The 25,858-nt window shown below is 39.3% G+C and overlaps 1 protein-coding gene across 1 annotated transcript in view; it reads left to right on the top strand.

Annotated features, from left to right (window-relative positions):
- The first annotated feature begins 24,809 nt into the window (after nucleotides 1–24,809).
- Nucleotides 24,810–25,858, top strand: part of SEC62 (SEC62 homolog, preprotein translocation factor) — a 41,291-nt gene continuing 40,242 nt past the window's right edge. The window contains exons 1-2 of the mRNA XM_027875776.1: nucleotides 24,810–25,447; nucleotides 25,509–25,695. Of these exons, the coding sequence (XP_027731577.1) occupies nucleotides 24,810–25,447; nucleotides 25,509–25,695 (825 nt within the window). The remainder of the gene's footprint in view (nucleotides 25,448–25,508; nucleotides 25,696–25,858) is intronic.

The raw sequence follows: 25,858 nt of genomic DNA, 5'->3' as shown, positions 1-25,858 counted from the left end.
AGAGAATGTCACCTCATACTTTAACCAAGTATATAGAAGATGTTGAAATCTTCTTCTCCCTGGTGTTATACCTCAAATCTCAGTTTATGAGAGGGAACATACTGTAGTGGAAAGAGCACTGACTTTGGTGTCAGTAAATCAAAGTTAAAGAACCAACTCTGATTTCTACTACCTATTTGACTGTAGGCAAGTCAATTAACTTCAATAGGCTTCAGTTTTCTTATCTGGGGATTGGATGAGATGAGTTCTTCAGTCTCTTCCAGTTCTAGATGTGTGATCCTATAGTCATCCCCTATTCTTTGCTACAGTTTCAAAGGAAAAGGTGGCACTTCTACTTGCCGAAGTCAACCCTCTCTTTATGCCCTTGATTCAATGGCCTCTTTACCTTCCCTCCTGTTCTCTAATTTGCACTCTCTCTTAATCTACTTATTTGTTTCCCTGCCTAGACAAATACCTACATCTCCTACATTCTGAAAAACCTTCACTTGACCTTGCCATTCTCTGAAGCTATCATCTTCTTTCCTCTCCTTCACAGCCAAACTCATAGAGAAAGAAAAACAAGATTTCCTCCACTTCCTCCCCACCCTGTTCACTTCTCGTACCCTTGTAATCTGGCTTCTAACACCACCGCTCAAGTAAAATTGCCCTTTCCAAGGTTACCAGTGGTTGTTTTATTGAGCATTTGACACTGTTGACAATTCTCTCTTCTTGGACATTCTCTTCTCCCTGGGTCTTTCTGACACTGTTTTCTCCTTGTTTTCATCTTACTTGTCTGACTGCCCCTTCTAAGTGTCCTTTCCTGAACCAACATTCACACCCTGTTCCCTAAGCATGAGTGAAATCCTGGGCTCAGTCATGGCGTCTTTTCTCAGTGATCTCATCAATGCCCTTGAATTTAGTTATCATTTCTAAGCAGATTATTCCAAGATCTCTCTATGCTGCCCTAGTCTCTTTCTTAAGCTCCAACTCCAGACCACTAACTGCCTATCAGATATTTCAAGTTGGATGTCCTATGGGTAATTCAAGCTCAACATGGCCAAAATGGAACTCATTTTCCCTCCAGACTCACTCCTCTTCTGAACTTCCTTCCTTCTGTGGAGGGTACCACCAGGCTTCTAGCCACCCAGGTTCATAACTTTGGAGATTCTTCCAATCAATTGTTAAATATTGTTGATTCTACCTCTACAACATATCTTGTGTGAGCATCCACTCACACAGCCACCACCTAGTTCAGACCATCATCAGCTTTTAACTGGACTATAATAGTTTCCTAATTAGTATTTCTGCTTTTATCCTCTCTTTTCTCTTTTATTTTCCCATCAATTTATTAAGCACTTACTATTTGTCAAGCATTGTGCTAAGCACAACTGGAGATATAAAGAAAAGTAAAAACACATGTAATCCTTATAAGCTCTGAGGATCCTTAGCCCATCTCCTACTCTGATGAGTCAGATCCCACCGAGCAGAGCTAACATGGAACCCAAAGGGATTATGGGATTCTTCTCTAATGCCATTGGCTCAAGCCCTCACTATCAGTTACCACTCTTATAGATATTTCCCTTGTATCACAGATACCCTATAGCAACGAGGGACCTGGTATCATTTAACCAATTAATATCTGCTAGTTTTTACAAAGGGGTATTTACTGAAAAGATATAGTAAGAACAGAAAGTATACAACATTGCACTCTCTCATGGGACACCTCAGTCCCTAGGGACCTCTCTTCTCTCACATTCATATTCCCCACAATTGCTAAATCAATATTCCTAAAGCACAGGTATAACTAGTGGTCTCTCTGCTTAAAAAGTTTCAGTGGTTTGCTGTTACCTCTAGAAAAAAATACATACTCTTTTTCGGCCTTTAAAACGTTCACGATCTGGCTTTATCCTGCCTCTCCAGGCTTATTTCATGTGACTTCCTCTCTACATTTCAACTGGTCTACTTGCTGTTACTTATAGATAACATTCTGTCTCCTGACACTGTCCTACAGACTGTTCCCCACATCCCTCTCACCTCTGCCTACTGGCATTCTTAACTTCCTTCAAGACTCCACTCAGGCACTGCCTCTTACATGTGACCTTTCCTATCTTTTGTTGCTGTCAGTTATTTCAATTGTGTCTGACTCTTTGTGACCCATTTGGGTTTTCTTGGCAAAGATCCTGGGATAGTATACCATTTCCTTCTCCAGTTCATTTTACTGATGAGGAAACTAAGGTAAACAGGCTTAAGTGACTCGTCCAAGTTCACACAGCTAGTAAGTATCTGAGGACAGAGTTGAACATGGGAAGATGAGTCTTCCTGACTCCAGGGCTGGCATTCTATCCATTGAGCCACCTAGCTGTCCTTTTCTATACTACTCAATTGTTGGTGTTCCTCCCTGCCCCCAAATTATTTTTCATTTATTTCATTGATTTTGTTATTTTTCTAAATTCAATTTTATTTTATTTTCAGTTCCATATTTTTCCCTCTCCAATCCAATAAGAAATACAAAACCCATTTAAAATTATGTCATACATTTTGTACTATTGTGTGTATATGTTTTATCACCCAGGAAAATGTAAAGTCCTTGAGCACAAGGATTACTTCACTTTTGTCTTTGAGTCTCCTGAGCCTAACATAATACCTGACATGTAGAAAGCATTTAATAAAAGCTTGTTGAATTGAATGTGGCTCTTGTTTCATTTCTTTTTGCTTGCAGGGGATGGGGGGATGGCTTCTTGGAGGAGGCAACACCTTAAGTGGGCTCAGAAGGATGTAAACAGGATTTTCAGGCACAGATGAAATTGGTGGTAGGGCTAGGTCACATCATTCATTCTCACTGTAGAAGACAGTATAAGCGACAGGCAAAGTCAATCTGTGCATGATTTCCTCTGGTTTTGCCACAGCATATGTGGAAGGGAAGGAGTGTGACGTAAGAATGAAATGCCAGACTGAGGAGGGTCAAGAATGCCAGACAGGGCAGTGACACCACTGATTCACAAGGGCACTGATGACTACATCCCTGACAATACTTTTTTTTTCTTCTGTGACTGCAGATGTTGGGGGGACCTTATAATCAGAGGTCAAAGGACCCTGGCATTTACTATATAATATAATACCTTATAAGCTCTCTCATGCCTCAGAATACCAGAATGTTCTTTGACTTTTGCTAATTGTCTTCCAAACTCACTACATTTTAGGGTCTGTGATATTATATAAGGATGAGGAATTGAAGAATGTCAATTAGTTTGGAATCCCTCAAAATGGAGCTTGGCTCATGCAATCATCTTGGCTTTTTATGCTATTGATTAACTCCTACTGGTTTATCATTAGAACTGTCCATGTAATTTAGCAAGCATCAGACTCCTCAGAAGGATGATTCACCACTCTGTGGGACTCACCAAATCAACAAACACCAACGATGACATCTTGGGCGTGTATGACGAGAAGACTCAGAAATTCACGTGGCTGAGACTCCTTGGACAACGTTTCTGGTGCCTAGGAGCATGCAAAAGTCTTGTGGTTTTGCTGATGAAGCATCTGGTACTCCAGCTATGAAAACAAACACTGCTCCCAGGATGGGTGGTATGGAAGGAATCAGACAAACCATTCAACAGCCTTCCCCTGTCACCTGACATCTGCTCAAACAACAGCTACTGCCCAACAGCAGGGACTCCTTCTCCACACCTTCCTCCTCATTCAAAAGCATTCCTGACCTGAGATTACCTGATTAAAATGTTTGCTTCTTCTAATTATGATGAATAATCATGGAGGCACACATTACAATGGAAAAAAACTGGTTCTGAAGTCAAAAGACATGAGTTCAAATCCTGACTCTGATACTTATTACCTGTGTAACCCTGGGCAAGTCACTAAAACTCTTTTGGCTTTGGTTTCCTCATCTGTAAAATGAAAAATTTGGACTAGGTTATGTCTACAATCCCTTCTTGGTCTAAATCTATGATCCTTACTGAAAACAAATGAGGTCTCTCAACCCGTATCATTGAATGTGCTGGGAGTCAGGAGGTTATGTTTCTTTTGTCCATATTCTTCTGGTGTTTTTTTTTTTTTCATTTTAATTTCCTATTTCCCCTATGTACTTTCTCATTCTAAATGATTCCCTTATGCTAGATAAATGTTGACTGAATGAGTTTGGACAATTACATGGAACAGTGGATAAAGTGCCAGACTTTGAGTCAGGAAGATCTGAGTTCCAATCTTACCTCAGACACATACTTAGTTGAACTGAGACAAGTCCCTTAACCTCCCCAAGCCTTAGTGCCCTCATCTGTAAAAATGGGGCATTTTGTAGTTGTCCATTCCTTTAATCGTGTCTGACTCTTCATGACACTGTGGACCTTAGTACTCTGGTCCCTTCTAGCCTTCACTATGTCCCAAAGTCTATCCAAGCTCACATTCATTGCTTTCACGACACCATCTATCTATCTCTTCCTGTACCATCCTCTTCTTCTTTTGCCTTCAATCTTTCCCAACATCAGGGTCTTTTCCAACAAGTTCTATCTTCTCATAATGTGGCCAAAGTATTTTCACCTTTGGTATTTGACATTCTAATGAGTAGTCTGAGTTTATTTCTTTAAGTATTGATTAATTTGATCCGCTTGTTGTCCAAGGGACTCACAAGAGTCTCCAGCACCACAATTTGAAAGCATTGATCTTGTAGTGCTCAGCTCTCCTTATAGTTCAACTCTCACAGCCGTACATTGCCACTGGAAAAGCCGTAGCTTTGTCTGTGCAGACCTTTGTCAGCAAGGTGATGTCTCCGCTTTTTTATCATGCTGTTAAGATTTGCCATAGTTTTCTTTCCAAGGAGTAAGAGTCTTTTAATTTCATGGCTACAGTAGACATTTGTAGTGATCTTTGAGCTCAAGAATACAAAATTTGACACTGCTTCCATTTCTTTTTTTTAATTATTTCTTTTTAATTAATTAATTAATTTTTAGTTTTCAACATTCACTTCCACAAGATTTTGAGTTCCAAATTTTCTCCCCATCTCATCCCTCCCTCCACCCCAAGATAGCATGTATTCTGAATACCCCTTCCCCTAATCTGCCCTCCCTTCTATCTCTCCCCCTTCTCTTATCCCCTCCCCCTTCTATTTTCCTATGGGACAGGATAGATTTCTATACCCCATTGCCTATATTGCTTCCATCTCTTCTCCCTCTATTTGCAAGGAAGTGATGAGATCAGTCACCATGATCTTAGTTCTTTTTTTTTTTTAATGTTAAGTCAACTTCTACACTCTTCTCTTTCACCATCATCAAGAGGCTTCTTAATTCTTCTTTACTTTCTGCCATCAAAGTAGTATTGTCTGCATATCTGAGACTGTTGATATTTCTCCTGGCAACCTTAATTCCGGCTTTTGATTCATCCAGCCTGGCATTTCACGTGATGCACTCTGCATATAAGTTAAATAAATAAGGTGACAATATACAGCCTTGTCATATCCCTTCCCAATGTTAAACCAATCAGTTGTTCCATGTTTGGTTTTAACTGTTGCTTCTTGGCCCACATGCAGGTTCCTCGGGAATGATGATCTGGCTCGCCCATCAATTTAAGGACTTGCCACATTTTGTTTTGATCCACACAGTCAAAGGCTTTAGTGTAGTCAATGAAACAGAGGTAGATGTGTTTCTGGAACTCCCTTGTTTTCTCCGTAATCCAGCAAATGTTGGTGATTTAATCTAATTCTTAGTTCACATATTGCTGAAGCCTAGGTTGTAGAGTTTTAAGCATAATCTCGCTGGCGTGTCAGATGAGCACAATTGTTTGGTAATCTGAACTTTCTTTGGCGTTGCCCTCCTTTAGGATTGGGACATAAACAATTCTTTTCCAATTCTGTTAAGTTTTCCAAATTCGCTGGCATAGTGAGTGCAGCACTTCAACAGCCTCATCTTCTAGGGTTTTAAACAGCTCAACCAGAATTCTATCACCTCCACTAGCCTTATTGTTAGTGATGCTTCCTAAGGCCCACTTGACCTCATCGTCCAGAATGTCTGGCTCTAGATCAGTAACCATTGTGGTTATTGGTGTCCTTGAGTTCTTTCTTGTAGAGTTCTTCTATATAAACTCATAGTTTCATTGAGCTCCCAAGACCTCACCACGACAAGGCAGTGATCGGGAAGGGGTAACAACACCTACTTCACCTTGCTGTGAAGATCAATGAGATAACATGGTTGGTATTTTGCAAAGTGTCATATAAATGCTAATTATTATGAGGGTCAGTGAGATAGTGTTTACATATAACCTATGTAATAAGTGCTGTTGTTATTGTTAGGACCAATGAAATAACACACTTGCAAAGCACTATATAAATGCTATTCTTACTATAAGGATTGAGACAGTGAGACAATATATTTAAAATGCCTTGTTTGAACAGTGCCACATTTATGTTATTGTTGTTGTTGTTATTGTTATTATAAGAACTTACCTCCAAAGAGAGAAATAAGGGGCCAAATCATACCATACCAGCCATGAGACATACTGTTATTGTCTCTTATTGGATTCTAACTCAGGGAAAGGAGATGTTGGGTGATAGAAATGTGCTGATTCAGTGAATCAATCCACAGAGAATTCACTGAGCATCTACTATGTGCTAGGCACTGGGGATATAAATAAAAAGAATGAAATAATCCCTACTCCTAGGAGCCTACGTTCTAACAAGTGTAAGTCTGGCTTTCCCTTATCAAACAATAATCTTAATAATAGCCAGCATCTATGTAATACTTTAAGTTTTGATAAGCACTGGATATACGTTATCTCATTCAATCCTTCACAAATGCCATCATATGAAGGCAGGAAGGTGGACTATTGATGATAATTCCATGTCATTTACATCATAGACTCTTTTATAAAAAAAAAAAAGTTATGTAGACCCCCGGAATACACTCGATAAGCAAGAACTAAAAGTAAGTTCTCATATCATTTCAATAAGCCCAGAAACATAAACTACTGGGGAGACTTCTTATTTCACAAGAACTGTCAGGAAAACTAGAAAACTACTTGGTAAAAAAAAACAAAACAAAACCCAAAATCAAGTCTAGATCAGCATTTCACACCTTCTATCTCAACAAAATCCCAAATGAATAACAAGGCTCGTTAAAAACTCACATCAAAAAAGCTAAATGTGTTTGTAGCTATCTAATTAATACTTTAAAATCTATTTTTCTAATTAGTATGTAAGCTTCTCGAGAGCAGGAACTGTTCTTTCCCTTTTTTGTATCCTAGAACTTAGTAAGTACTTAATAAATGTGTTTTTCTGGTTCTGCTTGCCATATTTCTCTGTATTTTTCAACTTGCTCATTCTTAATTGTATTATATTATTCCATATATTCATATACCCCAGTATATGATATGCTCTTTAGAATCTCAAGTGACTTAATTTTGATACTTTGGGGGAGCTAGGATTTCATCAGCCTGGGCACTCTCTCCTAATCCTCTCACTTGTGCATGGATTTTCATCCACGTCTGTGGCAGCGTAGAGTGCATGAAAGCTGGGGGGCAAGGAGGTGCTGCATCTGGAGACAGAAAAACCTAGGCTCAAATCCTTCTTTTGACACTTACTAGTTTTGTAACCACAGGTAGATCCCAACCTCTCTGAGGTTCAGGCAGCGCTACAAAACACATTTTAGAACTACTGCAATCTGCCTTGGTGGAGGGAATTCCCATGCCAAGAAAATCACAGAGCCTTGACTTCCTAATGTGCAGAGAAACTCCTAGGGGTGGAGGAATAAGTGGGGTAGGTAATTGAGGAATAAAATTACCTGATTAGGTACTGGGATGCTGACAGGTGTCTGTGGCCACACTAGATCGGGGTCTTCTCTGGCGCCATTTATTTCATTTTAGACAGGAGATTAGTAAACTACAGAGTGTCTAAGGGAGAGCAGCCAGGGTGGTGAAGACCTTGACTTCATGCCAACTAGTGGATCAACTAGAAGAACTGGGAGTGTTAGGCCTGGAGAAGAGAAGACTTAGCTGGGACATGATAACCAACCTCAGCTTACGGAAGAGAGCACGTTCTCAGCCCCATCAACTCTGTTAACCCTTGAAATTTTGTTTCTCTCAAGATCATGGCATCACTATGACTCCTGGTCACCACTGAGAACATATTGGTGGTAGAAAGATGGGCTTTTGGCTTGGCACCACTGAAAACACACCTATTCGAGGCATATCTGGGAACCAAACCTGAGAATTATACTGCACCATTTTGTCTTTGTGACCTTGGTCAAATCATGTAAGCACTTTTGGCAGTGGTTGCCTATTTGTCAAATGAGGAGGTAGGACTAGATGACCTTTAAGGTTCCAGACAGTTCTAAGTCTACGGTCCCTTGAAATCTTATTAGCTTCCTTAGCTAATAAGTCAAACATCAGTTGTTAAATACTATGTAACAGACACTGAGCAAAGTAGGGAGAATAGAAAGAAAGGGAATGGGGAGGAGGAAAGGATATCAAAATATAAGGACGCTGACTTACATGCTCTGCAACATATGATAAGATCCAATGGAAAAGTTCAAATGAGGAGGGAAGACCCATGACCTTTGGCTCCCGTCCTCATACCATGGAGAGCTAGAGTTGAAAGGCTCTCAGTGGTCATTTAATCCAACTTCCTCATTTTATAAACAAGCAAACTGAGACTTAAGAGAGGTCACAGAATCACAGAGGGATGGATTGAGACTTACAAGGGAGCTTGGAGATCATACAGCTCCACTTTACAGATGATAAACCTAAAGTCTAAAGGGAAAAGCAATTTGTTTAAGGTCAGGTTATGTGGCAGAACCAGGCCTCAAACACCCATTTTCTGTCTCCAAATCTAGCACTCTTTGCCAGTAAGGTTCTACAGACCTCTTTCCAGAATTTTTTTTAAGTCATAATTGAAGGAAATTACACACTTTCAGTTAGAGATTCATAAAAATCAAGATGTATTTTTCCCATCCAAGTTCACAGACACAACCCCGCTTAAAATCTATCCATAGACTCCTGAATTGGGGGGAATAGTTAGAACCCCTGTAAGTGGGTTAAGGTAATAAATGTTTTGCTCCCAGTATCCAAATAAATGCTCTTGAAAGCTAAAGGCAAAGTCTGTGTGTTTTATTCAAATACAATAGAACTTTGACATGACCCGATACAAAGTTAAGTAAGCAGAGCCTGGAAAACAATATGCACAATAATTACAGTAATGTAAATGGAAAGAACAACCACAGAACAATTGAAATTGAAAGTTGCAAAATTACAAAGGACCAGCACATCCCTGGCAAACAGATATGAAAAGGCACCACCTTCCCCTCCCAATTTTTTTACAGAAGGAATGACAGTGGGGGTGCAAGGTAAGGGAACATTGCATATATTGTCAGATTTTTTTTAATATATTAATTGATTTTGCTGCATTTTTTTTTCTGTTGCTCCCTTTAAAAATTCTGTATTATAGGGAATGGCTATCTGGAAGGAAGGAAGGAAGGAAGGGATACTAACTAGGTGATACAAAAAGATATCAATAAAAATTTATTTTAAAAAAATAAATATTATAGAACATGTTGTTAAAGTGAGTAAATCTGAGAATAAGGGGAAATAGTAGTTATGCAGAGATTCTGAACCTAGACTCCTAGAAACAGGGAATTAACAACTTTCTAAAGAAGATGAATAGAACTCATGATATATTATAAATAAACATGTTTTGTAAATGATGATATCATTCCATTCCTTTTGGCAGTTGGAATGGCAGTCCAAAGCCTACTGGAGATAGTACTTCATATATTGCACATAAGATTTGATGTAATTACAGTTCAGTGATTCATGGTGGCTGCATGCTTATTTGTGAATATAGAAGTCACAAAAAAGTATAGTTTGATCACCAGTTTTTGTGAAAATTAAAAAAGACAACAGGGTTATAAATTTAGAGCTAGAAAGGCCCTTAGTCCAATGGTCTCAATTTTCAAATGAAGAAACTAAGGCACAGAGAGATTAATTGGCTTTCCCAGGGTCACAGAGGTAGTCAGCTGCTGAGTCAGCAAGTGATTTATCCAAGGTCACAAGTTGTTCTAGTAGCAAGACTGGAACAAGAAATCAGGTACTCTGGCTCTAAGTTCAATACTAATAATACTATGTCCAAACTTACTCCTGGTCATGCTGACCAGGATCTCACATCAAGATAAGTGGAAAAACACGTCTAAATTGCACTACATTGAAACACATGAGATATGAAAGAAAGGCAAGGGAAGGATGATAAATGTTTTATGGTCACTGGAGAAAGTGGATCAGGGTAGCTGTTTGATTATTCTTACAGATGGAAAAACTCATGTTCTGCGCAATATTCCAATTGACACAATATCAAAGTTGCAGAAGCAAGTGCTTTTCGTGGAATTGCCTGGTGGGACCAGATGATTTTATGGCACAAGGTCAGTCTTTCAGTCAATAAATATTTATCAGGCATCTTCTATGTAGTCAATCACTGTGCTAAGTATTGAGGACACCAAGAACTTGTCTGCCCTCACGGAACTCGTAATCAAGACAGTTGAGGGCACCAAGATGCTCCCAAACAACTACGCAGGCTCACAACCTAGGTGTTATGCCTGACCGTTCGTTCTTGTGGTCTGTTATTGTTCAGTTGTTCAAATGACCCCTTTGTGTGGTTATTTTGTTTTGTTTTGGCAAAGATATTGGAGTGGTTTGCCATTTCCTTCTCCAGTGGATTAAGACAACCAGAGGTTAATGACTTGCCCAGGGTCACACAGCTAGTGAGTGGCTGAGGCCAGATTTGAATTTAGGTCTTCCTGATTCCAGGCCCATTATTCTCAAGCCACCTAGCTGCTCTTAACCCCCACATATTCAATTTGTTGTCAAATCTTGCTTTTTTCTACCTTCACAACCTCTCTTGCATGCAACCTCTTCTCTCTGCTCACACCACCCTAAATTAGGCCCCTTGTCCCTTCTCACTTAGACTATTGCAATTGTCTCTTTTTTACAATCAAGTAAAACAAGTTTCTGCATTGGCCATAACCATTATCTCTCTTTCCAGAGGTAGGTAGCCTGTTTCATCATGAGTCCTCTGAGATTGTAGTTGGTCATTGTATTGATTAGAGCTCCTAAGTCTTTTAAAGTTGTTTGTCTTTATAACATTGTAGTTATTGTATAAATTGTTCTCCTGGTTCTGCTCATTTCACTTTGCATCAGTTCAGACAAGTCTTCCTAGGTTTCTCTGGAATGAGAGAAATGATTATTTCTTTCTTATATTAATAACCAATTATTGAATTAGAATTAAGGTTTCCCTCCCTTCTATTTCCTCATTCCTTGTAGGCTATTCAAACAGCCTTTGGACAGGAATGATAAAGAGATGAAATCTTGGACAGATGCACCTCACTGGCAAAACTCAGATCTGTTCAAAAGGTAAAGAAATTTTAGTTTAGGCAAATTGATGGATTCCAGCCCATTGTGTTTTAGTCAGACAAGCCTGGATAAAAGTGGATTCCCCCTTTTGTCTCGATCACCCTAGGCAGGATGGTACAGGTATAGATAAGTCTATTTGACCAAGACTCTATTTGACCAAGATAGTCATGTCCCCCAGGCCCTCATTAGAATAAGCTGACTTCTTATTATAATATTCATTCTCTCATTATTTGTTAACCAATCAGAGTTGATTTCCACCCTCAGAAATACTCACTCTTCCCAGGGCATGTAAATATTGAGTGGGCTCCATGAGAGGTCTTTGGTATTCAAGAGTGCCACTGACCATTTTTATTAATTTTCCACTAGCATGATTCATAAAATGATTAATTACCCAGAAACTATGTCTCGTGAACTTTTCATACATTACAGAAACTATATCCTTCATCCTTTCTTATAGAACAATAGTTTTCCATCACATTCCTATACCATAACTTGTACCCTCTCAAGGTTCCATTTCTTTGCGACCACAAAAAGACTTGTTTGAATATTTGTGTACATATAGATCCCTTTCCTCTCTCTTTCATTTCTTTGAGGAATAGACCTATTAACAATATTCCTGGGTCAAAGGATATGTACAGTTTATTAACTTTTGGTGTTCTAAATTGCTTTCCGGAATGGCCGGATCATTTCACTGCACCACCAATGCTGCATTAATATACCTGTTTCCCCAAAGTCCCTCTGGCATTTGTCATTTCTTTTTCTGTCAACTCAGCCAATAAGATGGATGTGAGGTGGTAGCTCAGAGTTGTTTTAATTTGCGTTTCTCTAATTATTGGTGATTTAGAGAATTTTTCATTTGGCTATTGATAGCTTGGATTTCTTCCTCTGAAAAGTACCTATTTATAACCTTTGATCATTTGTCAGTTGGGGAATGGCTCTTATTCTTAAAAATTTGATTCAATTCCCTACATATTGTAGAAATCAGATCTTTATCAGAGAAACTTGCTACAAAGATTTCTCCCCAGTTTCCTGCTTCTCTTCTGTATTAGCTGCCTTGGTTTTGTTTGCTATCAAAATTGTGTATTTTACTTCCTGTCAACCTCTCTATCTCTTGTTTGGTTAGAACCCTTCCCTAGCCATAAATCAGGCAAGTAATTTCTTCCATGCTCTTTTTACTTGCTTATTATGCTTCTCTTTTTGTTTTAATCATGTACTCATTTGGGGCTCGTCTTGGTATATAATGTAAGATGTTGGTCTACACCTAGTGTCTGCAAGATCAGTCTCTAATTTTCCCAACAGCTTTCTTAATGAATTAGAGGATTCTTGCTCCAATAGCCAGGATATTTAGATTTATCAAATACTAGGTTACTGGGCTGATTTGCTCCTGTATGCCGTGTACCTAATCTACTCCATTGATCAACCTCTCTATTTTTTACCTAGTACCAAATCGTTTTGACAATTACGGCTTTTTAGTACTATAGTTTGAGATCAGGTACTACATAGTCCTTTTTCATTAATTTCCTTTATGTTCTTGACCTTTTGCTACTCCAGATGAATTTTACTATTTTTTTCTGACTCTATAAAGTAGTTTTTTATAAGTTTGATTGGTATGGCACCAAATAGGTGTATTCATTTACCTATTGTTATTCTTATTACGTTGGCTCACCCTAATATTTTTCCAATTATTTAGATCTGCCTTTATTTGTGTAAAGAGTATTTTGTAATTGTGTTCATATAGTTTCTGTGTGTGTCTTAGAAGGTAGACTCCCAAGTATTTCATACAGTCCATAGTTATCATGAACTAAATTTCTCTTTCTGTCTTTTGTTGTTGGATTTTTTTTTTTTTTTGGAGATATACAGAAATGCTGATGGTTTGTGTGGGTTTACTTTACATACTTCAATTTTGCTGAAGTTGCCAATTGTTTCAATTAGTTTTTAATTGACTCTCTAGGTTTCTCTAAGTAAACTATCATATTATCTGCAAAAAGTGACAGTTTTGTTTCTTCTTTGCCTGTGCTTATTGCCTCAATTTCTTTTTCTTGTGTTTTTTGCTGTTGCTAGCATTTCTAGCATTATATTGAGCAGTAATAGTGATAATGAACATCCTTTCTTTACCTCTGATCTTATTGGAAAGATTTCTAATGTATCTCAATTAACAGATAATGATGGCTCTTGGTTTTAGATTGATATTATTTATCATTTTTGGAAATCTCTGGTTATTCTTATGCTTTCTAGAGTTTTTTTTTTTAAATACAAATGAGTATAGCATCTTTTCAAAGACCTTTCCCAAACAGCAGTACTCCTTTGTATTTGCACTTTATCATGCCCCTGTGCACTTCACCTTCCCATTCCCCATCTCAGTCTCACCCCATTTTTCAACTTTCTCTTGTATGTTGTCCTTCCTTGAGGGCAGGAACTATCTTTTTTTTTCTTTTTTGTATTCTCAGTGCTTAGCACAATGCTTGTCATGTAGTAGAATTTAATAAGTGTTTATTGACTGACGGGAAGACTTTTTCTGTATCTATTGATGTAATCACGTGATTTGTATTTTTTTGTTGTTGTTAATATAGTTCATTATTATTTATAGTTTTACTAATATGGAACTGAATTTCCTGGCATAAAGACAGCCTGGTCAAAGTGTATAATCTCTGTGTTATATTGCTATAATCTCCTTGCTAATATTTTATTTAAAAGTTTTGCATCAGTATTCATTAGGAATATTGGTCTATAATTGTCTTTCTCTGTTTTGACTTTTCTTGGTTTGAGTATTAAGACCATATTTATGACATAGAAGGAATTTGGTAAGGCCCCTTCTTTTCCTATTTTTCCAACAATTTTTGTAGGCTTAGAATTAATTGTTTTTTAAATGATTCATAGAATTCACTTGTAAATCCATCTAGTTCTGTTTTATTTTTCCTTCTGGAGTTAATTTATAATTTGTTCAATTTGTTTTTCTAAGATAAGGTTATTTAAGAGTTCTGTTTCCTATTCTGTTAATTTGGGCAATTTATAAATATTTTTTCCATTTCATTCAAATTGCCAATTTTATTGCCATATAGTTGGGCAAACTAGCTCCCAACAATTGTCTCTATTTCCTCCTCATTAGTTATGAGGATAATTTTATTGCATGATTGGTAACAGATGCATTTAATATTTCTGATTCTATGCATTGACTTGTGAAATTTTTATCTCCAAATACATGGTCAATTTTTGTAAAGGTGCTATACATATTGGAAAAAGGAATATTCCTTTCTATTACCATTTAATATTAATCAGAAGTCTATTATGTCTATATATTATAAAATTCTATTCAGGTCCTTTATTCATTTTTGGTTAGATTTATCTAGGTCTGAGAGGAATAAATTTAGGTCCTGTATTATTATAGTTTTACTGTTTCTCTCTGTAACTCATTTAACTTTTCTTTTGGTTCATATATGTTTAGTATTGCTACTGATTCATTGTCTATAGCACTCTTCAGCAAACTGGGAGCAAACTGTTCATCCATTTCAATTAGGTCTATTTTTGCTGTTGCTTTGTCTGAGATCATGATTGTTACCCTTAAACAGAACCAAATGGATTTACAAGTGAATTCTATGAATTTTTTACTTCAGTTGAAGCATAATAGATTTTGCTCCATTCCCTTATTTTAACTCTTTGTGTATCTTTCTGTTTCAAATGTGTTTCTTATTAATAATATTTTTGTTGGATTATGATTTCTAATCCTTTATGCTATCCTCTTTTATTTTGTGGATGAGTTCATTCCATTCACATTCACAGTTATAATTGTTAATTGTATATTCCCTCCATCCTTTTCTCTTATTTTTCTTCTCTTTGTTTCCTGCCCCCTGTTTAAGAGTTCATTTTGCTTCTATTTAGTTCTTCCCTTAACCTAATCTCCCTCGAATTCATTGCCTGTCCCTTAACTCCTTTCCTTACTATTTCCTTATTGACTGAAATATATTTCTATGCTTAACTGTATTTGCATGTGTACTTCCCCTCCTTTAACCAGTTCAGATGAGAATGAGGTTCAAGTGTTGCCTGCATTCCCCCACTCCTTGCTCCTCGTTGCGTGAACTTCTGCTTCTGCACCTCATTTATGTGAGAAAATATACCCCATTTTTCCTCTCCCTTCTCATGTATTCCTCTTCTTCTTCTTTTAAGATCATCAAAGCACTGCCTTATCAATGAGGGTTGGTGGGAAGGGAGGAAGGGAAAAAATTTGGAACCCAAAGTTTTAAAAACACATGTTTAAAAAAAATGTTTTCATATGCAACTGGGAAATAAGAAATACAGGAAATGGGGTACAGAAATCCATCCTGCCCTACAGGAAAATAGAAGGGGAAGGGGATAAGAGAAGGGGGGGGAGAGATAGAAGGGAAGGCAGACTAGGGGAAGGGGAATTCAGAATGCATGCCATCTTGGAGTGGGGGGAGGGGCGAAATGGGGCAAAATTTGGAACTCAAAATCTTGTGGAAGTAAATGTTGAAAACAAAAAAATAAATTTTAAAAATGAGACTTAAAAATAAATAAATAAATAAATGATTTAAAAAAAAAAAAAGATCATCAAAGCACAACAGAATTGCTCCCAGCCACTCTGTTTAAGTAGACTCTTTTTATGACTCCTGATAATGATAGAATTCTGAGGGGATACATATATCATCTCCTCATTAAAAAGCCTTTTTTTTTAACCCTTATGTTTACTTGCTCATGTTCACCTTTTTACGATTCTCTTGACTTTGTATGGTCTTTTCATCACAAATGCTTGGAAGTCCTCTATTTCCTTAACAATGATTTTTTCCCCCATAGGATTGTTGGATCAGTTTAGCAGGGTAAGTTATTCTTGGTTGTAAGCCTAGATCTTTTGCCTTCTGGAATATTATATTCAAAGCTCTTCACTTCTTTGTGGTGGTGGCTTCTAAATTATGTGTGACCCTGACTGTGGTTCCTTAGTACTTGAATTCTTTCTTTCTGTTATTCGAAGTACTTTTTGTCTTTGATCTGGAAACTCTGAATTATGTTCCTTGAAGTTTTCATTTTGAGTTTTCTCTCAAGAGGTGACCAACAGATTCTTTCAATTTCTACTTTGCCCTCTGATTCTAAGAGATCTGGGAAATTTTCTTTTCTGGTTGCTTGAAATAGGATGTCCAGTGGCTTTTTTTGGTAACAGTTTTCAGGTCGTAAATGATTTTTAAATGAGTTTTCCTCAATCTATTTCAGGAACAGTTGTTTTTGTTATGAGATGGCTTACATTTTTCTATTTTTTTTCAATCTTTTGATTTTGTTTTAATATTTCTTTATGTCTCATGGAATCATTAGCTTCTATTTAGTCAGTTCTAATTTTCAGAGTGATTTTCTTGGGTAAGGTTTTATATTTCTTACACTGTCAATTCTCTTTCCCTATCTTTCTTCCACAACTCTCATTTCTTTTCCCCCATGTTTTCTTTTATTGCTCTTATTTGGTTTTAAAATCATTTTAGCTCTTGGTTGGATTTATGTTAAAGCTGCATTTTTTTCTCTTAGCTTTGCTTATTTTTTTTTAAGTTATTCTCCTCTTCTACGTTTTTTTTTTTTTTTGAGATTTCCTGTCACCATCATATTTCTTTCAGTTAGGATTCTTTTTTCAAAATTTGTTTTCTCATTCTTATATCCTACTTCTTGACTTTGGCTTTTACAGTAAGTCTGGGCTCTGCACATTTCTTGGGGGGGAATGTATGTCTTGAAATACCCTCTGCCATCTTCTGTTCCTTTCACAGCTCTGGCTGAGGAGCTGTAAGTTTTCAATACTCCCAAAGTGATGTGATCCAGGGTGAAGCCTGTTCATTGCCCTCCTAGTCTGAGCTGCCCAAGTTCTTGACCCAGGTCAGCTTGTTCTCTTTTTGGGAGTTCAGGTAGACTGTTGCTGGACTTAACTACTATTAGCCTAATGGGAGGCTCTATAGATTCAGAATATCTGAACTATAGTCTCCCCTTTGGCCTGGGACTCCTACCCCGGTTATTTGGCTGAAGGCTTAAGCCTGGATTGGAGATTAGAACTCAGTCCCTGCTCTTCTGTTGGGATTAAAGTCACATGCCTACTGTTTGCTTTTGAACTTGTATATTATTCAGTATCCAGCTGAGGCCTAGTACATAGTAGCTACTAAAGACCATTCCTCTTTTCCACCTCAAGGTGCAGGTCTGTCTTAGATCTTTGATTGGAATTGGGTAGTGGCAAACAGAGCTGCCAGATGGCACTCATTCCTGCATCCTGTGTTAATTCAAGAAACCTCTGGTATTTCTTCCTGCCCTCGTTCCAAACTAGGCTCTGGAATGTTCCATCCACACCATTCTCCTGACCAGACCTCATGCCTAACAGACCTCATGCCTAACATCCTCAGACTTCTCTATCTGTCTCCCTTTGCTTCCCTGGGCTAGAAAAATGGCTGCTTGTGCCTTTTTTTTTTAATGTCTTGATCAGAATTAGGTCTGATGCATTTTCTCGTGGGGGAGGTACGGTGGGAGAGCCCGACTATACTTCTTCATGAAATATATGACTCTTTGCTGCAATATTCTTTTAATTGGTCATTGAGCGTCAAGGATCTTCTCATTCCAGTTGCCCTGAGTGGTTTCCTTCCCATGTCCTCAGACTGTGATTGCCCTTCATGTGTTGAGTATTTAGGCAGCTACACTACTGATTCCAGAAGCACACATTACACATAACAGAGAAGCAACATGGTAGAGTAATCAGAATGTTGGATTTAGAGTCAAGATGCCCTGGGTTTAAATATTATTTCAGACATTTACCAGATGTGTGACCCTGGTTAAGTAATTTCCTCCACTGTAAAACGAAAATCAAAATAGCATCCCTCATTATTGTGAGGCTCAAATTAGATAATATTTGTAAAGCAGTTATCATAGTATCTGGCACACAGTAGGTGCCTCATAATTAGTGATTCCATTCTATCCTTAGCGAGAACATGGAATAAATACCAAATGGCAATACAGGAATGATGCTCCCTCCTTAGTGATGAGAGTTCTCTGACGAGGCCAGCAACCTACAGTCTTCTAGTACCATTGGTGAGATATCTCAGACATTTCTGAGCAGCATATTCTAAATTTCCAGCAACTACCTAATTACAAGTGGAAGTTTAAACAGTAATGGCACGTGGAAGGCTAGATTTTAATGGCTGATCTGTCCCTTAAACAAGTAGGGAGTAAATGGTGAGCCCTCTGTTAGATTTCAAGATGATACAGAATATGGTGATGACAAGCAATCAGTCAACAAGCATTTTTTACACCCCTGCTATAGACGAGAGTAGACACTGTACTGGGCACTGGGGATTCAAATACAATGAATGAAACAATCCCTACTTGCAACGAGCTTAGATCCAAAAGGGAGAAAGAGGGCTAAAGGACAAACTTGAAGCTCATCCTCACAGCTTGGTAAGTGAAGAAACACTTCTGTTTTATAAGGAAGAAAAGCAAGATCCGGAATCTCAGAAGGGAAAGGAACCCACCATCCAGGCTAATCTGTTACTGTCTGGGCAGCCCCTCTACTTCATGCCTTCCAGCTTCTGTTCAAAGAAATCCCATGAAGGGGAGCCCAGCACCTTTGAAGGAAGCTCATTCCGATTATGGAAAGCTCTCATTATTAGGGAGTTTACCCTTAAGTCAAGCCTAAACTTACCACTTCCACTGGTTTCTCCTAGTTTTGCTGTCTGGGGCCAAGAACAAGCCCAATCTCTCTTCCAAGTGACTGTCCTTAGGACGCATAAGATAGCTTAGGAAGTAAGCCCTTGACACTTTTAATTACCTGACCTATATTGGAATGCACCCACTCAAATGTTATGAGAGTCCTCAGCAAGAAAACAATAAAACACAGACTTCAACATCTAGTTTCTGAACACAACTGGAGAAGAAAATGTCAATACAGCTTATTGACCAGGATCAGATGAATCATTTTAAATGTCACAGATATAGGTCAGGTTGTAGTATAGCTGAATCAAAGGGCAAACACTCTAGTAAATTTTTGTGTTTAATTCCAAAGGACTGTCTTTCATAAAGCAGCACCTAGTATAGTGTTCTGTATTCAGAAGACACTTAATAAATGCTTGTTTATTAAATTTGTCACAACCCTGGAGCCATACTGACCTAATTGCTAAGTGTCTCTCACTCATACTATAGCCAGGTCCCAATTAATGAGAATAATGAATCCCTTGAAGTGATTCCATGTATTCTAATTCTTACTATTCAAATTTATAATTATATAAAATATTGTCATTGGTTCCAGCTCAATAGAAATGGGCATTGCATAATGCATTTCTTTCTACTCCCACCCTAAATCCTTTCTAGTTCTGGAATCATGATCAAAACAATTCCATCATTTCTACTAGGAAAAAAAAGTGTTATTTCATTCCTTTGTAGCTACATTAACTGTCTGTCTCTATGACTTACTAAAACAAAATGTTTCTCCTTGACCACTGCTCTTTGAAGTTGTTTGAGAGCAGACATTGCCTTTCTTCTGCATTTGTACCCCCAAGACTTTGCAGAGTGTTTAGCATATTTGAAGCATTTAATGCTATTCATTCATTCATTTATTCATTTATTCATTCACATGAGTTTTAAGACTTCCAAAGCACTTTCCTTACAACCACCCTGTGAAGTAATACAAATATGCCCATTTTACAGATGAGAAACTCAGAGAGTTAAAATGGAACACAAGCTAAAATATGAACAAATGGAGAAAAGGAAAAACAATAAAGGAAACTTTGAAAATGTCTTGGACTCCAGAGCTGGAAATTTTCTGTGGAGGCTTTGGTCAGTCTAACAGTCAGTGAGCTGGTGAGCCATCTGGCACTGTAGCAGTTGAAAAGAGAGAGATGTGTTCTCGTGATTATAGCTTTAGAGCTACAATAAAGGTCTTTATATACATTTATATATATAAAGGTCTTTATATATATTTATATATATATAAAGGTCTTTATATATATTTATATATATATAAAGGTATTTATATATATATAAAGGTCTTTATATATATTTATATATATATAAAGGTCTTTATATATATTTATATATATATAAAGGTCTTTATATATATTTATATATATAAAGGTCTTTAGAGGCCAGTTAGTTTAATCTCCTTATTTGAGAGATACATAAACTGAAGCCTAGACCCGTTGGGTCACATAGCTAGTCAGTGTCTGTGGCTGGATTTGAGCCCGTCTTCCTGATTTCTTGACTCTTACTCTCTCAGTTATGAATATTAGATTTAAAAACAAGCAGACTCCCTAAATTCAGATGCAGTAGACTAATAGCTGGGTCTGTAAAGAACTTTTCCACTGTAATGTAGTCTTGGAACTGCTTTCCTTGGTACCCGCTAACCAACTCTGCCATCTTCCTTCCCTCTAACTTTGGCATCCTCCAAAACGCTTTCAACAGGTAAGGCTTAGTCGGTCAACCTCTAAAGCCTAGAGAAGACTCTAGGCCCTAGATATCCCTGCTACCATATTGATTTAGAAAACCACAAATTAACATTATGTTGTATTATATTTTTATTTATTTTGTTGAACATTTCTCAATTACATTTTTGTTTTTTTTAAAGAATATTATTTTATTTTTTCTCAATTACATGGAAAACAATTTGTAACATTCATTTTTTAATAATTTTTGATTTCCAAATACTCTCCTTCCCTTCCTCCCCACTTCCCTTCTTGAAAAGGGATATAGATTATACATGCGATGTCATGTAAATCATATTTCCATATTAGCCATGTTGTAAAAAAGAACACAGACCAAAAAAATACAGGAAAACAGAGAAAGTAATAAATAGTATGCTTCGATCTGCATTCCGATTCCTTTTGTTCATTCGCCAGAGGTGGACAGCATTTTTCATATTAAGTCCTTTGGAATTGTATCATTCTTGATTACATTTTAATTTTTTGGCTGCACACTCTGGAGTTTTGCAGGCTGCGGGCAGCAAGTTTGACATCTCTGCCCTAGAAGACCTAAAGTTCCCTCCAGGATCTTACAGTGGATGGGTTAGGGTTAGGGTCACTTGCCTCCTCTGAGAAGCTCAAGTTGATGTAGCAGATCCAGCACTAGACTCAGAGTCACGAAGCCCTAGGTTTGAATCTTGCTTCAGAGCCTTACTGGGTTAACTTCTGTTGTGCTCAGGGGACACTTAACCCCTTTGTCTCAAGGGGTCCCCTGATTCTGGACCTAAGCACGTGAACTAAGTTCACTGTTAGATGAGGTTGGCCTCCCAAAAGGATTAGGTTTTTTCTCATTGTTTCTGGCTCTTTACACCCTCACCCCATTAATTCCAGGGAAAATTACTTAAAGTTTACATTTATTTGGTAAATGTCTAGGATGTCCCCAAGTGAAGATCAAGTATAAGACAGCTATTTAATTTTTCCACAAAAAAAGCAAACAGTTAAAACGTTTAAGACTCACAAGCATGCACTGACAAAAAAACAAACCAACCAACCCTAAATTATGAAGTAGTAACTTACAACTACTATTATACACTCCTAGGAAGTTTATAGTTAAAATATCAAAATATATTTTGATCATCAAAATATAAGACATTTTGTGAGATTGCTGAATTAGCTCCAACTTCACATGAGCTCTGCACTGCCCAAGTAATTTCCTTTCAGGTCCATGATTTCTGACAAGCCAGGTGAAAGCTTGGACTCATCCTCCTCCTGATGCTCTTTTTCAAGAAACATAGAGTGGATAGAACAAAAAAAATTAAAAACTAAAAAAAATCAAATCAGCTTTGAGGTTCTACCATGATATCAGAGGAATGGGAAAGAAGAAAGGATGAGACATACATTTTTGGACATACCAATGTGAGAAATTGTTTTGTTCGATTCTGCACATTTGTTTTTCTTTTAAATTGGGGGATGGAGTAGGAGGGAGAGGAAAAATAAGTTCCTGTTAATTTTTTAAAAATGAAATGAAATGAAAAAAATCAAGTAACAGTAAAAAAAAAAATCACCCCTTCTTCTCTAAGTCTCACTTTCCTCATTTGTAAAATGGAAATAACATCTGTTAATGGTGGTGGTGGTGGTGGTGGTGCTGGTGGTGGTGATGGTGATGGTGATGGTGGTGGTGGCACCTAGACCAGTGCCTTGTACACAGTACTTAATCAATTCAGACTGAATCGAACTGTATTCAATCAATCAATAAGCACTTATTAAATGCTATGTGCCAAGCACTATGAAGAGCTCTGGGGATACAAAGAGAGGCAAAAGACAGTCCTTGCCCTCAAGAAGCTCACAATCTAATGGGGGAGACAAAATACAAATAAACATATACAAAGCAAGCTAGACGCAACAGAAAGTAATTAACAGAGTAATTAAAGTAATTAACTGGAATTGAGAAGTTGGGAAAGGCTTCCAGTAAAAAAAAAAAAAAAATGGGATTTTAGGTGGGCCTTAAAGGAAATCAGAGAAGTCAGCAGGCAGAGTTGATGAGGGGAGGGCATTTCAGACATGTGTAACAACCAGAGAAAATGCCTGGAGCTGAGATGAAGTGTCTTGTTCATAGAACAACCAGGAGGCCAGTGTCACTGAATCAAAGAGTAAGTGTAGGGAACTAAGTGTGAGAACACTGGAAAGGAAGGTGCTAGGTTATGAAGGCCCTTGAATGCCAAACAAAATATTTTGTATTTCATCCTAGAGGCAATGGGAACCACTGGAGTTTCTTGATTAGTGGGAGTGACATGGTCAGACCTATGCTTTAGGAAAATCACTTTGGTTTCTGAATAGAGGATAGATTGAAGTGGGACTTGAGGCTGGTGTGAGATGATGAGGGCCTGCACCAGGGTGGGGGTAGTGTCAGAGGAGAGAAGGGGGCCTACTGGAGAGATGTTGCAGAGCTGAAATGGACAGGTCTTGGCAATAGTTTGGATATTGGGGGGGGCGGCAATGGGAGATGGTGAGAAATCCAGGATGACTCCTATGTTGTGAGCCTTGGGGACTGGGAGGATGGGTTTGCCCTCTACAATAACAGCAAAGTAGGAGTGGAGGAAGGGGAAAGATAATGAGTTCTATTTTGTACATGCTCAGTTTAAGAGTCTACTGGATATCGAGTCTGAGATGTCTGAAAGGCAGTTGGAGATATGAGATTGGAAGTCCGCAGAGAGGTTACAGTAGAAAAGATAGAGTTGAGAATCATCAGCGTAGAGATGGTAATTAAATCCATGGGAGCTGACAAGATCACCAAGTGAAGTAGTATGGAGAGAGAAGAGAAGAGGACCCAGGACAGAGACCCAAGGGACACCTACAGCAAGAAAGCATGATCTGGAGGAGAAACCAACAAAGGAGACCAGACAGAGAAGAACTGGAGGAGAATGGTGTCCTGAAAACCTAAAGAGAAGAGAATCTCTAGGAGAAGGGTAGCTTGAAGTCAGAAGTCAGATTGTAAAGGGTCAAGAAAATAGAAGAGGGGGGCAACTAGGTGGCACAGTGGTCAGAACACGGGCCTTGGAGTCAGGAAGACCTGTGTTCAAATGTGACCTCAGACATTTGACACTTATTAACTGTGTGACCCTGGGCAAGTCACTTAACCCTGATTGCCTCACCAAAAAAGCAAAAAAAAAAAAAAAAAAAAAGAGGAGAGATAGTGAAAGGCACCTACTGCAGATGGCTAAGGAGTTTAGTTACAAAGGGCAGAAGAAATAAAGGATGATAGCAGGGACAGAAGGATCAATTGGGAGATGTTTCAAAATGGGGAAGACATGGACATATTTGTAGGCAGTAGGGAATGATCCAGCCCATAGGGAGAGACTAAAGATAAATGAAAGGATCGGGATGCCAGAAAAGGCAACCTGCAGGATGGGATGGTATAGAATGGGATCATTTAAACAGGTAGAGAGGTTAGCTTCGGTAAGGAGAAGGCCACCTCATCCTGAGACAGGTGTGCAGAAGATGGCGGCAGAAGGCATCTGAGTGATGAGAAAGAAGGCAGAAGAGAGAGCTCATGGAGCAGTGCCTCAATTTTTTTCCATAAAATAGGAGGCCGGGTTCTCAGCTGAGAGAGTAGGGGGAAAGGGAATCATGAGAGGTTTGAGGAGGCTTGAGAAGGTTTGCAGAGTGGGATAGTTAGTTGCCTAGCAACGATGAGAGCCCAGTTGAAATTGTATAGCACCAATTTATAATGGACCAGTCAGAAGGATTGAGTGATTTTCTCCACTTTTATTCAGAAACAGGTATGTAGGAGCAAAGGGAGCTCATGTTGGGAGGGATCCAAAGCTGAGTGTTTAATTCACAGGACAGAGGTAAGACTCAGACAAGATAATATATGTAAATACTTTGCAAACCTTAAAGCTATACACAGTGGTGGTGATGGTGATGGTGGTGATGCTGGTAATGGTGATGCTGGTGGTGGTGCTGCTGGTGGTGGTGGTGCTGGTGGTGGTGGTGCTGGTGGTGGTGGTGGTGGTGCTGGTGATGGTGTTGGTGGTGATGCTGGTGATGGCGCTGGTGCTGGTGCTGGTGATGGTGCTGGTGATGGTGGTGCTAGTGCTAGTGGTGATTGTGATAGTGGTGCTGGTGCTGGTGGTGGTGCTGGGGGTGCTAGGGCTGGTGGTGGTGCTGGTGGTGGTGGTGGCAGTAGTGTTTTTGATGTTTTTCAGCCCGTGTCCTTCCCTTCCTAGCCCTTCCCCAATCATCAGATTTGGAGGCAGGAGGACTCCAGAAATCTCTCTGGAAGTCTCTGCAGGGGTCTCCCGGGGGGCGGGATCCCCCCTAACATTCAGAGAGCGTTCGGAGGGTTTCCAGTTCACCCTACGCCATGCAGCGTTCCTAGGAGGTAAATACCAGGGGTCCTCTTATGCCCAATTTACAGACACGGAAACTGAGAGGCAGGGCGGAGCTGACTGCACAGGGTCCGGCTTCATCTTGGGGCTTGGCCGCAGACCCCCTGGGTCACCTCGGACAAGTGACTTTCTTCTCTGGGCCTCAGTTTCCTCATCTGGACCTGATGGCTCCAAGGTCCCCGCCTGCTCTAAAGTCCACGACGTCGGGATTCTGAACCAGGGATGGGGAGCGGGAGAGGGGCTGGCACCAGGACGGCCCCGCCCGGCACCGTGGGTCTGTCTCAGGGTCCCCAGGGATGGCGCTTCCCTTCCCCCTACGCCTCCTTCTCAGTCCCCCCGCCCCCCTCTCCGCTCCCGCCCCACCTCCGCCCCCCGGTTACATAACTGGGCTCTCGGAGCAGCCGAGCTGTCGCGAGATCAGCAGCCTCGCCCCGCCCCCCTCTTCTCCCTCCACGTCAGAGGGAGCCGGAGGAGCGGCGAACATGGCGGAGCGCAGGAGGCACAAGAAGCGGATCCAGGTAGTGAGGCCGGGCCTCGGGCCGGGGCGGGGGTCGCGGCCGGGCCCGGGTGTCCGGGCGCTCGGGGGGAGGATGGGGAGCGGGAGGGGGCCGGAACTGGGGGCCGGGGCGGGACTGGGGGTCCGAACGGGCTGCGGCCTGGGGGGGCGGGGGGCGGCCGTGT

Source organism: Vombatus ursinus, unplaced genomic scaffold (assembly GCF_900497805.2).
Source record: "Vombatus ursinus unplaced genomic scaffold, bare-nosed wombat genome assembly UNPS02014810.1, whole genome shotgun sequence".
Taxonomy (NCBI): domain Eukaryota; kingdom Metazoa; phylum Chordata; class Mammalia; order Diprotodontia; family Vombatidae; genus Vombatus; species Vombatus ursinus.
The sequence above is the reverse complement of the archived record's forward strand: the minus strand, read 5'-3'. Positions and strand labels throughout refer to the sequence as shown.